Source organism: Pagrus major, chromosome 22 (genome assembly GCF_040436345.1).
Source record: "Pagrus major chromosome 22, Pma_NU_1.0".
Classification (NCBI taxonomy): Eukaryota; Metazoa; Chordata; class Actinopteri; order Spariformes; family Sparidae; genus Pagrus; species Pagrus major.
Genome location: NC_133236.1, coordinates 31223350 through 31237366, shown reverse-complemented (window position 1 = coordinate 31237366; position 14017 = coordinate 31223350). Strand labels below are relative to the sequence as shown.

General features: G+C 45.7%; 1 protein-coding gene across 1 annotated transcript; it reads right to left on the bottom strand.

The window, feature by feature from the left end:
- Positions 1 to 4724: 4724 nt before the first annotated feature.
- taf1b (TATA box binding protein (Tbp)-associated factor, RNA polymerase I, B) lies at positions 4725 to 12549 on the bottom strand. The gene is made up of 15 exons (XM_073493539.1): positions 12412 to 12549; positions 11384 to 11482; positions 10264 to 10351; positions 9752 to 9849; positions 9564 to 9656; positions 9248 to 9341; positions 8757 to 8925; positions 8540 to 8639; positions 8278 to 8425; positions 7911 to 8085; positions 7778 to 7815; positions 7431 to 7518; positions 6958 to 7028; positions 6171 to 6399; positions 4725 to 6039 (listed from the first exon to the last, which is right to left on the bottom strand). The coding sequence occupies exons 1-15, from the start codon at positions 12427 to 12429 to the stop codon at positions 5586 to 5588; spliced, it is 1962 nt and encodes a 653-aa protein (XP_073349640.1). The 5' UTR covers positions 12430 to 12549; the 3' UTR covers positions 4725 to 5585.
- Positions 12550 to 14017: the final 1468 nt, after the last annotated feature.

Here is a 14017-nt window from a genome sequence, read left to right as displayed (position 1 = left end):
ATCAGGTCTGTGCTCAGGTCTGTGATCAGGTCTGTGATCAGGTCTGTGCTCAGGTCTGTGATCAGGTCTGTGCTCAGGTCTGTGATCAGGTCTGTGCTCAGGTCTGTGATCAGGTCTGTGCTCAGGTCTGTGATCAGGTCTGTGATCAGGTCTGTGCTCAGGTCTGTGATCAGGTCTGTGCTCAGGTCTGTGATCAGGTCTGTGCTCAGAATATTTCCGCGTTACTGTGAACTGAGGGTTTATCTGGACCGAACCAGAGGTGACTGTGGAGACGAACCAGCACCGTTCTGGTGACTGTGGTCCAGTTTGTGTCCACGGACTTCGACGTCACAATTATGACTTTTATTTCTCAGAATTCTGAATTTAAAGTCTAAATTGTGAGTTTCATCAGAATTCTTCACACTTTCTCTCAGAATGCATCTTTTCATTCTCAGAAACATCAGTTGTGTCTGACGAGCTGACGGGCGATTAAACTCGGCTCGTCACACAAACTTGTTTTTTTCTGCTCAGAAGGAAAATAAAACATTTCCTCTCTTCACATTTTGTCAGTTTATGTGTCGACTTATTCGACTCGGTAGTGAAGCGTCACCGTGGACGCTGCTGAACAGAGCAGCAGGTCCTGACCCAGGATGTGGTCGTTGAAGAGAGCGGTTCAGTTTAAAGGACGGGTCTGTTGATGTGGACGGATGACGGCCGAGCCTCGGATCAGGACCATCCATCCTGGAAACAAGACAAAGAGATGTAACTGTGTACATGTTGCTCACACAGAGGACCAGAGTCCATCTGCGTGAAGCTTTCAGCTGGTTCTCCTCCTCTCAGCTGGTTCTCCTCCTCCTCTCAGCTGGTTCTTCTCCTCTCAGCTGGTTCTCCTCCTCTCAGCTGGTTCTCCTCCTCCTCTCAGCTGGTTCTCCTCCTCTCAGCTGGTTCTCCTCCTCCTCTCAGCTGGTTCTCCTCCTCTCAGCTGGTTCTCCTCCTCTCAGCTGGTTCTCCTCCTCCTCTCAGCTGGTTCTCCTCCTCTCAGCTGGTTCTCCTCCTCTCAGCTGGTTCTCCTCCTCTCAGCTGGTTCTTCTCCTCTCAGCTGGTTCTCCTCCTCTCAGCTGGTTCTTCTCCTCTCAGCTGGTTCTCCTCCTCTCAGCTGGTTCTCCTCCTCCTCCTCTCAGCTGGTTCTCCTCCTCTCAGCTGGTTCTTCTCCTCTCAGCTGGTTCTCCTCCTCTCAGCTGGTTCTCCTCCTCCTCTCAGCTGGTTCTTCTCCTCCTCTCAGCTGGTTATTCTCCTCCTCTCAGCTGGTTCTCCTCCTCTCAGCTGGTTCTCCTCCTCCTCTCAGCTGGTTCTCCTCCTCCTCTCAGCTGGTTATTCTCCTCCTCTCAGCTGGTTCTCCTCCTCCTCCTCTCAGCTGGTTCTTCTCCTCCTCTCAGCTGGTTATTCTCCTCCTCTCAGCTGGTTCTCCTCCTCTCAGCTGGTTATTCTCCTCCTCTCAGCTGGTTCTCCTCCTCCTCCTCTCAGCTGGTTCTCCTCCTCCTCTTAGCTGGTTCTCCTCCTCCTCTCAGCTGGTTCTCCTCCTCCTCTCAGCTGGTTCTCCTCCTCCTCTCAGCTGGTTCTCCTCCTCTCAGCTGGTTCTCCTCCTCCTCTCAGCTGGTTATTCTCCTCCTCTCAGCTGGTTCTCCTCCTCCTCTCAGCTGGTTCTCCTCCTCCTCTCAGCTGGTTCTCCTCCTCCTCTCAGCTGGTTCTCCTCCTCCTCTCAGCTGGTTCTCCTCCTCTCAGCTGGTTCTCCTCCTCTCAGCTGGTTCTCCTCCTCCTCTCAGCTGGTTCTCCTCCTCTCAGCTGGTTCTCCTCCTCTCAGCTGGTTCTCCTCCTCTCAGCTGGTTCTTCTCCTCTCAGCTGGTTCTCCTCCTCTCAGCTGGTTCTCCTCCTCCTCCTCTCAGCTGGTTCTCCTCCTCTCAGCTGGTTCTTCTCCTCTCAGCTGGTTCTCCTCCTCTCAGCTGGTTCTCCTCCTCCTCTCAGCTGGTTCTTCTCCTCCTCTCAGCTGGTTCTCCTCCTCTCAGCTGGTTCTCCTCCTCCTCTCAGCTGGTTCTCCTCCTCCTCTCAGCTGGTTCTCCTCCTCTCAGCTGGTTATTCTCCTCCTCTCAGCTGGTTCTCCTCCTCCTCTCAGCTGGTTCTCCTCCTCCTCTCAGCTGGTTCTCCTCCTCCTCTCAGCTGGTTCTCCTCCTCCTCTCAGCTGGTTCTCCTCCTCCTCCTCTCAGCTGGTTATTCTCCTCCTCTCAGCTGGTTCTCCTCCTCCTCCTCTCAGCTGGTTCTCCTCCTCCTCTCAGCTGGTTCTCCTCCTCTCAGCTGGTTATTCTCCTCCTCTCAGCTGGTTCTCCTCCTCCTCTCAGCTGGTTCTCCTCCTCCTCTCAGCTGGTTCTCCTCCTCTCAGCTGGTTCTCCTCCTCCTCTCAGCTGGTTCTCCTCCTCCTCTCAGCTGGTTCTCCTCCTCCTCTCAGCTGGTTCTCCTCCTCCTCTCAGCTGGTTCTCCTCCTCCTCCTCTCAGCTGGTTCTCCTCCTCTCAGCGACCGTCGCTTCACTTCAGCCTCACACTGACGGGGAGCTGTGGATTTTTTTGGCGGTGGCCATGTTTGTCCCTCCGTTATATGCCGAGGCTGTTGCTAGGTAACTTCAGAGCGTTGGGCATGTTGCCATGGCGATACTATAGAGAGCAGCTTTACCTCGCGTCACCTCAGCTGAGCTCGGCGATGCGTTCACAGACGGCTGGTTCATTCCAGCGTCCAGACGGATTATTTTAACTGTGTCCTCAGATGACTTTAAAACAGAAGACAGTTTGTTCTGAGAGGAAAACACCACGTTTACTATTGATCATCACATTACTATTGATCATCACATTATTATTGATCTTCACATTATTATTGATCTTCACATTATTATTGATCTTCACATCATTATTGATCACCACGTTTATTATTGATCACCACGTTTATTATTGATCATATACAGTCTGTCTATAGGAGCACTTATCAGTCCAGACAACACTGAGTACTGATACCACACATTGTTTGTTAACAGTCATTTCAAGTGTGATTAAGTTTAATATGTGTTAATGATATTATATCTCTATTATATGTATATATATATATGTGTACAGACTCAGTCAGACTGAAGTTCATCTCAGGTGAAACTTTCTTGGTCTCTGCTGCACTGACCTGATTTCTCCTCGGTCAGCTGAGGCAACGGATGTTTTATGTTCGTGCTTCGTTATCTGGCGCCTCATGTTGCCACGGTGATACTATAGAGCAGCGTTACCTCACATCACCGCTGCAAAACATCCAGACGGGTTGTTGTGCTCGAGTCCTCAGACGACTTTCAGCTGCTGAGACTGTGGAGAGAAAACACATCAGATACTTTACTGCAGTACTCAAGTACTACAAATACTCTATTACAAGTAGGAGTACTAAAAACATCTAATAAATACTCTAATACTCAAAATACTCTAATTTCAAGTCCTGCATCGAAAATGTTACTTTAGTGAAAGTACTAATACCACATTTTAAAAGTACTCCGTTACAAGTAACAGAGTACTGATGTGAAGTCGTTATTTACACCCTCAACGTGCAGTCGAGCTCGTGCACGCTAACACTGTTAGCTCAGCAGAACTACCTGATGCTAACACTGATCAGGTTGATCTCTGTGATCACAGCAGACGAGCTGCATGGAGACATCTGATGTTTAAATCATCTCCAGCTGCTTCAGCTGTTCAGCAGAACGCTGCAACTCTGTTTTACTGTGAAGCTCCAGAAATGTTCTGTGGACTACGAGACTTCACCTGACTTTATATCATCAGGAGGAGATGATGGCTGAGCCTGACTTTATATCATCAGGAGGAGATGATGGCTGAGCCTGACTTTATATCATCAGGAGGAGATGATGACTGAGCCTGACTTTATATCATCAGGAGGAGATGATGGCTGAGCCTGACTTTATATCATCAGGAGGAGATGATGACTGAGCCTGACTTTATATCATCAGGAGGAGATGATGGCTGAGCCTGACTTTATATCATCAGGAGGAGATGATGGCTGAGCCTGACTTTATATCATCAGGAGGAGATGATGGCTGAGCCTGACTTTATATCATCAGGAGGAGATGATGGCTGAGCCTGACTTTATATCATCAGGAGGAGATGATGGCTGAGCCTGACTTTATATCATCAGGAGGAGATGATGGCTGAGCCTGACTTTATATCATCAGGAGGAGATGATGGCTGAGCCTGACTTTATGTCATGATGGAGGAGATGAATTAAAGCAGCAGTCAGTTTATCATCAGCGTCGACGTCTCCTAAAGAAAACAGCTGTATTGTTTATTATGTTGTTCTTTAATTCTTGTTGACGGATGATCGTGAGAAACTTTATTGTGGATCAGTTTATTTACAGTTTCAGCTCCATGACGCTCATTAATAACATGATGTAGAGTCTGTACCTGCCGTCTGTCCGTCTGTCTGCTGTGTGTCTGTCTGTATGAATGAATCTGATGCTTCTCTCTGTGTCCATCTCCCCCTGCTGGTCACTTCCTGTCACTGCAGCTCGCTGATGTTTCTTTGTCTTCAGCTGCAACACAAAGAAAAAAATATAAAAATAAATCCTAACAGCTGTTCTCACTCTGCAGACAGACAGAGATTCTGTTACATGGATGGACTGATTAGCTCTGATGATCATTTTAATGAAACGATACATCGATTCTTTAAAATTGGATCTTTATTGCAAAAAACATTTGCAATGTGAAACAACGACGACAGCAGAAAATAAACAGTTTGACAAGAAAGTCAGGTGTTTACATGAGACAAAGTCCTGGCGGTGGTTCAGACATGCTTTTAACTTCTGTCCTCACAAATCTGAGGCTGAGTGACCAGCTGTGATGTCACTTCCTGCTCTATATGAAACAAACCCGTCCATCACTGAGACAAACAGACTCCATGTTTGACACAAAGACAGAAAGAAGTTCATGTAGAACATTTGCTGAATTTACAAGAAGGAACAAATAAGTCAGAATCAGTCAGAGACAGAGTTTCACACAGTTTATAAAGTGTCTCCAACTCAACAACTCACTAAACTGACACATTTGTTAAGGGAGGCTGGTGATGCTGTGGTCACTGGTTCAGTTGTTGGATCAGTAGAAACACATCTATTCTGGTCCATTCTACCTCTTGCTGTCTTCTTCTTACGTCAGCTGACTGGGCGGTCCTTCAGTGTGGTCCAGTACACACTGCTAAACCAATGTGGTCACATGCGGTCCAGACCACCTCTGACTGTGGTCTTAATGTGTCCTCATTCACACCTGTACTTGGAGCGGTCCACCTGTGACCAGACCACTCAGGATGGATGTTGATACCAGTTCTGAACAAGACTCTGGTTTCTGTTGGAGTACTCCTATAAAAGTATCCAAAACCCGGATCAGAACCAGGATACCAGCGTGCACTTACAAAGACTTCGTTTTTCCTTCCTGTTTGTCGTCAGGCTCAGAACATTGATGGCGACATGATACTAAATTATTGTTCCTGAACTCCAACCAACAAACTGCTGATGTTACTTGAAGGTTTTTCATCTCTTTTCTCGTCCTCTCTGAGCTCTGGCTGGGGTCTTGGCCCTGGTCTTGGCCCTGGTCTTGGCCGGGGTCTCGGCCGGGGTCTCGGCCCTGGTCTCGGCTGGGGTCTTGGCCCTGGTCTTGGCCGGGGTCTCGGCTGGGGTCTTGGCCCTGGTCTTGGCCGGGGTCTCGGCCCTGGTCTTGGCCCTGGTCTTGGCTGGGGTCTTGGCCCTGGTCTTGGCCGGGGTCTCGGCTGGGGTCTCGGCTGGGGTCTTGGCCGGGGTCTTGGCTGGGGTCCTCCTCTTCCTCCTCCGATGCGTTTTGCTGTCGATGGCTCGTCTCTCCACCTTCAGCACCTCCTCGTACAGGTATGCCGGCTTCACATCCAGCAGGAAGCCGAAGAGCTGCAGCAGCCACACGAACGTCCGAGGCAGCGTTGGCTCCACCTCTGAGTAGTGACTGCTGCACGTCCTGTGGAGAAGAAGAAGACATCAGGACGAGACAAGTCTCTACACCTGCAGGACCTCAAAGGCTGACAGATGTTTAGTCAGTGATCACAGATTTATTTTCACTAAATCAGCCGTCAGCTACTGCCGGCCTACCGCGGTCTGCAGGCTTTGAGCGCCGGGTGCCAGTAGGTGGAGTTGGAGGGTGACAGGACGTCAAGTTTCAGGGTCACGACTCCGTCCAGCTTCTTCTGGTGCAGACTGGGACCGTCCGCTCCGTCCTCGTCCCCCCAACAGAACCTGAAGCTGGATGGACCGACACGATCGACGCCCGCCGGGCAGGACGACAGCCTCTCAAAACAGACCTGCACCTGCTCTGCTATTCCTGCACACACACACACACACACACACACACACACACACACACACACACACACAGAGTGTAGTTCACATATATGTAACTTTAAAGGAACAGTTCACCCAAAAATGGTGTGAAGGTCAGGTGAAGTCTCGTAGTCCTGAAGCAGCTGGAGACTTGATTTAAACATCAGATGTCTCCATACAGCTCGTCTGCTGTGATCCAGGCCTAAATAACATCTTTTCAAATCAATCTGGGATCTCTGGGCTTCTGGAGACTTGGATGACGATCAGAGAGGCTGCTGTCAGTCATTTTAGACATTTAAAATGACATTGCAGCAAATATCGTGGCACATCTCAGCATAATCCATCCGATCAGCTCTGATGGAGCTCGGGATTCATCGGGAGGACGGCTGCTTTCATTCATTTATGTTACGCCCCATGACTAATTAAGAGTCCAAACACAACCCCGTTACGTGGCACTTTGCGTTGTTAAACTAGCAAAAGAGAGGTGGACATGTCCTGGATGCACTGGTGTGGTGGACTTTGTTAATAATTATCAGAACTGTCAGCATCAGATTCTTACTCTTCTTTTTTATCATGGCATATTTCTCCTTCTTGTTGCCATAAAGAGGTTTCTTCGCTTTCCACTGTTTCCTGTGAATGAGAGGAGACAAAGGACCAGCACTGTTCATTAGTGACTGAATTCATGTCATCACTTACGCCTCGCCATCAGTTCTCTTTGTTAAACCTCAACTTATTTTAACCATCGACGACACAACAGACTGAGAAACTAAAACATTTAAATTTCTCTCTTTAATGATCACATTCAGTTATTTCATCTTAATCACTCACAGTATTCAGTCAAATATTCCTGTGAACAACTTAACAACAATTCTTTTCAACAAATAAACCGACCTGAAGACTCATTTTAAGAAACTGTGAACAGAGTGACGTCTGTCGACTCGTCACACTTTGATGGAGAAGAAACTAAGAGTGTCACGAGTGATGAACCTGCAGAGACGAGGTGTCCAGGTGTGAATGTGGTTCATGTCTCACCTGGCGATGTCGCGGTCTCTCCTCTGCTGAGCTCGGATCAGAGCGGCCTGCAGCAGCCGGTACCACCTCCTCAGGTTAAACAGGTTTCCTGCAGGTCACAGTCACTCTGTGTTACATTTTCAATTGAATCAGAAATGTTTTTCAGGACGTGTACGTTAAATAACTCATATTTACTGGGAGACATTGGTGTGAACACTAAACTGAAGAAGAGTCTGTGTTGACAGACGTGAGGAGGTGATTATCCCTGATGTCACTGATGTTAAAGCATCACAAGAGAAACTGTTGACCTGCACCTGAAATGATGTGAGGATTCAAAGAGATGAATGACTGAAATGAGCAGGACTCACCGGTGTCGTCCTGGTCGCCTGTCTGATTGGATAAGTCCCTAAAAGACACAAATCAAACAAACTCTCAACTTAAAATGCCAAATTCCTAAAAACTCAGAAAATCTGATTGATGAAAAAGGTTTCTGTTCTTCACCATTCAGTGTGGTCGTCCAGGCCGAAGAGGAACTTCATGGTGACGATGACGAGGGCGGCGGTCTGGACATCGTAGCGCGGCAGGACGGGGCGAGACAAGCGGTCGGACACGTGGAGCGTTTCATCCGCCATACCGGTGCGCTCAATCAGTCTGCAGACCCAGAGGTGGAGCTCATCTGGGAAACAAGGAAACAAAGACAAGAGTCGAACAAGACGCTTCAGTTTAATCCAGGTTTGATTTATGGACAGTCGCATCACTAGCACTGTTAGCATTAGCAGCAGATTGTACTGTATTATTAGCATTAGCAGCGTTGTTAGCAGGCAGGTTGGTGTATTAGTGGTACTGTTAGCATTAGCGGCGTTGTTACCGGGCAGGTTGGCGTCCATCAGGTATCGCAGGCTGAGCAGAGCCGGGTGCAGTGGACTCTGGCGGCTGATTGGAGGAAAAGCAGGAAGCTGCAGGAACTGAAGCAGAGTCTCCGCCTCCTTATGCACCGTCTGGTGAGATGGGACAGCCTGCAGAAAATACACAGTGACGGATAGCACTGATCCTTTATTGATCCTTTATTGATCCGTATTGATCCGTATTGATCAGTATTGATCAGTATTGGGAGCTGATGGATTTCTGACCTCGACTCTGAAGATGAGAGCGTCTTTCCCCTCGAGCTTCATCTCATCAGGAAGTTCCTCGTAAGCGTTCACATACGGGACGTGACCTTCATTCACCAACCTGGAAACAAACACATCGCCTGACTGTTCCAGGACTTTCCAGGACTTTCCAGGACCTCCACTGGAGAGCTTTCCTTGGCACAATCTCTTGATCTGATCTAAGTGTGTGAGTTGTTACCTGAGCAGGTCGCTGAGCATCAGTGCCTCGCTGCACCAGATCAGAGCGAGGTGGATCAGAGCCAAAGTCTTCGTCATGCTCATCAGAGCGCGGGTCCGCCTCAGCCGGGCCGACAGGTAGCCAGCGGCGTCCACAGAGCCAGAACACAGCGACCACTCACTGGAGCTCTCTGTGGAGGTAAAGGAGCATTTCAACCGTCATTCAAAACAAACACAGCTGCTCCTTTCCCTCCTGACACAGCAGATACAGTTTAAACTGCATCACTGATTAAAAAGTAGAGAAAATGTTGCATTTTAATACAAACATATGAAAATGTCCTTTTCTCAGACAAATATCACGTCATGTAAACCTGCAGACGCAAGGTGGAAACTTCATGAGACCTCTGACGATCAAGTTTCTGATTATAAGTCATTTTATAAACATAAACTGAGAACTGTTGGATCTCACAGCAAACACAAGTTCTTTAATCACATATTTAATGTGTCCCTCACCTGCGTTCGACCCGGCCGCGCTGGACCGGTTCGTCTCACTGGCCGACACGACAGACGACTCGGCTGCACTGTCCGAGTCCGAGTCAAGACCTCGCTGAGAGAGAGAGCCACACAGAAACCTTTACTGAAGAACTCAAACTCTTCAAATAAAATTCAACAAGCTGAAAACTGAAAACTAACTTCAATAATCTAACATCAACTTTATAGTTCTTTAATCATGACGATCAGCATACGGATCAGGTAGCCTGTACGAGATAAGAAGGCTGACTTTGTTGCTAAAGTAAATACAGGAAGTGTAAATTATTTGTGAACTCACCACTTTAAACTTGGAGCTGGTCACTGGGTTGTGGGTGTAGGCCTGTCGACTCTTCTGCAGGTAAAGTCTCCACAGCTGACACAACACGTCGTCCTGAAGCAAACACATTTAATATCAGAACATCTTCTCATCGGGAGGATCCCCGACTAAACTCTGCCTCTATGTTCGGTTATAAACAGAAAACAGACCTTAAAGTGCAGACTGACTCCCAGTCTGAGCAGAGCGTCGGCCTGATTTCTCAGGATGAACTGGAAACCCTCACAGATCATCCACTGACGGCCGCGCTCTGAAACACAACGTTCAAAACAGAGTTTATTTTTCACAACAGATGTTCAAGTTAATCATCAGTAGAGACGTTTGAATAAATCATGTTTCTGTACAAACTCCTTTAAACATCAGACTGACATCAGAGCTGCAGCTAGTGATTCATTTAAGATTTATTTCAATTAAAAAATCTCCATCACAGTTTCCCCGGAGGTCAACGTGACGTCTTCAAAAGAAAACAGTCCAATACACCAAACTCTTCAGTTCACTGTGACACAAGAACCCAGAATGTGAAAAACTCAAATAAAAATGTTATTTTAATTGCTAACCCTTTCAATGAACTAACTGATGAGTCTATGAATCATTCCAGCCCTAAATCATCCACACAGACGTTGTGTTCAACAGAACGATGCTGAATAATAATCTGCAGTCTGACCGGGCCTCTTGGTTCTGGATCCTCTGCTGATGGTGCTGATCCGGGTGGAGCCGGGAGTGAAGTTTGGGTCCACCACCTCTCTGGTTCTCTGAGAACGTTTGGACACTTTCATGTTATAAACACGTTCAAATTCAAAACTTAATGTAACGCTGCCACCTGCTGACTCACAGCAGGACTGCAGCCAGAGAAACTACAGAAAAGCTTTTGTTTCCTTTCAGCTTCAAATCATAAACTTTATTAGTGAAAACCTCAAAACTGACACAAGAAACAGAAGAGCTGCAGACATAACTGAAGTTAAAAAGTTTAAAGTGACGGCAGCACAGAGACATAAAATACTAAATATAATTTGTCATCACAAATAATATTTATAACTAGTTTATAAATGTACTGTGTAATTGAAAACAGAGCAGTTTTATATCGGGCCTCAGTGTCGTCCAGCGTGCACCGATATGAAACGTTTAATACAGAACATGATGCAGAAAACGATGCTCAGTGTTTACTGTCTAATATGAACAATACAGTTTAGAGTTAAACTGTAAACTGTCCCGTCTGTCTCTCGTCTCTGTCATCACATCCTGCACACGTGTTTAATAACCACATTCAGGGATGTTTGCATACAATCACACTCTCCAGTCGTATCAGCACTGGACCTACAAAACCAGAATCAGGCTCAAATAAAAATGTCATATCTTTACATATTTTAACACTCGTAGAATTCAATATCTTAGATAAGCAAATGCACATGTTAATATAACCGACTGTACCCGAAGGCCTCCTTTAGGTACCATTTTCTCTGAGCTCAATTAAAAATCAGATTTTAAGAGGCGGGGCCTACGAGCATGATTTGTGGCATCACAAATTGTTTGGAGCCAATCCTGGTTCAGTATTCAGCCAAAACAAGTGCGAGGTGACACACTGAGACTGGACTTTACAGAGGAGCAGCAGACGTGTTGTGGTGACATGACGGAGGAGGAGGAGCCATTTTAAAGATATTAATGTGGTCGCTAATCTACAAAAACAATGTCAGACACACACTAGAGAATGTTGTATGTGTGTATGAACACGTGTGTGGAGCAGTACTGTGACCACACACACATCCATCAGCTCAGCTGGTGTTTACCTCGATGACGTTGTGGCAGGACCTGCAGTAGAAACGACCCTCGTCTGAAACTCCCCAGTCCACCGCTGAACACTGAGCACAGGGCTCCCTGAACCCGGCCTGGACACACACACACACAGACACACACAGACACACACAGACACACACACACACACACACACACAGACACACACACAGACACACAGACACACACACACACAGACACACACACACACACAGACACACACACACACAGACACACACACACACACAGACACACACACACACACAGATAAGCTACATGAACAGTATTGAGTCTCACAACTAGTTTTAATCTGCTCATGTGAAACAAAACATTTGAGTGATTTAGACAAAATGTGACGTTTTTCCTGTTGAACTACAGCAGAGCTGCAGAGGACAGAAACGTTTCTAACTTATATTATATTAGGAAGAGAGAAATAAAATAAAAATATTATTATTATTATTATTACTATGTTAAAACAGCACTTTAACACAAACAAAATCATCTTTCCGTCATAACCTGAATTATAAACGACCATGATGAGTTTTCCCAGCTGTCAGCCCAGAATACTAACACACGTCACCAGGTTCTCATTGATAACAACACAATTTACTCTTCATTTGCTCGACTGATTGCATACGAGTCCAAAAACGTCTAGAACAGCTTTCCCTGGCGAAATAATAAATTCGGCATATAAACGGTTCCCTCTGAGACAAGTTAACCCTTTTTAAATAGACTTTCAACGTTTGATGAGTCCGGATAAGATGACTCAGTTTTAAGTCCGCAATGGTGAAGTTTGAGCTTCATGTATAAAGTGCTGATTGTTACACTGGTTCGTATAGATTTACGAAAATATCTTAAATTGTGTTAAATGCAATTGGTATAATAAACTAAATTTGACAGATTATTGAATGGAGTTTGGTGTGAGCCGGCTAGCTAACACTCGAGGCTGCGCCGTTAGCTTCACGTAGTAACGTTAGCTAATAACTTGCTTCCTAAAGTGGCGGGAATCTGCAGCAGAACTCACCGTGTGCTCGTCGTCCATGTTCACTGAACCAGAACACGACACCAACACTTTCCTGTGGTTCTGTTAAGTTCGAGCTGAAGTCCACATGTACGCGGCTTGTTTGGGTTTCACTTCTTCTTCTACGGTTTCCGGTGGTCTGGCTGTTCCGCGGCACTCTGCTGCCCCCACAGTCCAGACTGAGAACTGCAGCGGCCTCCACTGGTGCCACTGCAGTCACATGTTTCTGTTTCTGTGATCTGACGAATCACAATTCACAAACGTTTGTTTTTATTGTTTTACTTGACTTTGAAAAGTAGATATATGAAATATTAAGTCAATTTAAACTTCGAATCTATCTATCTATCTATCTATCTATCTATCTATCTATCTATCTATCTATCTATCTAAAATAAATAAATAAATAAAACAAAGGTGTCAAAGCAGCAGCAACAAGCACATTTCCTGTCCTCTGCATGCGACATTGAAAACAGGAAGTGTGTCACTTCTGTGGTCGAACACAGTAAAGTCCTCACATCTTCAACTGACGTAAAAGTACTCACATCAGAGTGTAGAAGTACTCTGTTACAAGTACAAGTAAAGTAAAGTAAAAGTACTGATTATGCAGAATTCTGATTTCAACAAAATGTTTATTATTGTGTTATAATTAATGATACATTAATGTTGTATGTTGACTTTATTACTGTATGTTACTGTATGTTACTGTATATATGAGGAGAAAGCTGTTGAAAAGTCTTATTGATCTGATAATATCATAATTTAAGTGTCGATTGTATTCTGAGATAAAAAATCTGAATCATGACTTTTTATCTCATAATTCTGCTTTACTGTGTGTATACACACAGACTGATATCTGCCTCATCAGACTGATATCTGTCTCATCAGTCTGATATCTGTCTCATCAGTCTGATATCTGTCTCATCAGTCTGATATCTGTCTCATCACAGACTGATATCTGTCTCATCAGACTGATATCTGTCTCATCAGTCTGATATCTGTCTCATCACAGTCTGATATCTGTCTCATCAGGCTGATATCTGTCTCATCAGACTGATATCTGTCTCATCAGACTGATATCTGTCTCATCGGACTGATATCTGCCTCATCAGACTGATATCTGTCTCATCACAGACTGATATCTGTCTCATCGGACTGATATCTGTCTCATCTGTCTGATATCTGTCTCATCAGACTGATATCTGTCTCATCAGTCTGATATCTCTCTCATCAGTCTGATATCTCTCTCATCAGACTGATATCTGTCTCATCAGACTGATATCTGCCTCATCAGACTGATATCTGCCTCATCAGACTGATATCTGTCTCATCAGACTGATATCTGTCTCATCGGTCTGATATCTGTCTCATCAGACTAATATCTGTCTCATCAGACTGATATCTGTCTCATCACAGACTGATATCTGTCTCATCAGACTGATATCTGTCTCATCAGTCTGATATCTCTCTCATCAGACTGATATCTGTCTCATCAGACTGATATCTGCCTCATCAGACTGATATCTGCCTCATCAGACTGATATCTGTCTCATCAGACTGATATCTGTCTCATCAGACTGATATCTGTCTCATCACAGACTGATATCTGTCT

Excerpts from the sequence above, each read along its gene's own strand:
- taf1b (XM_073493539.1), bottom strand. Across the intron at positions 7,519-7,777 it reads AGGCGACCAGGACGACACCG|GAAACCTGTTTAACCTGAGG; the intron begins GTGAGTCCTGCT and ends TGTGACCTGCAG. Across the intron at positions 7,029-7,430 it reads AGAGACCGCGACATCGCCAG|GAAACAGTGGAAAGCGAAGA; the intron begins GTGAGACATGAA and ends TCTCATTCACAG.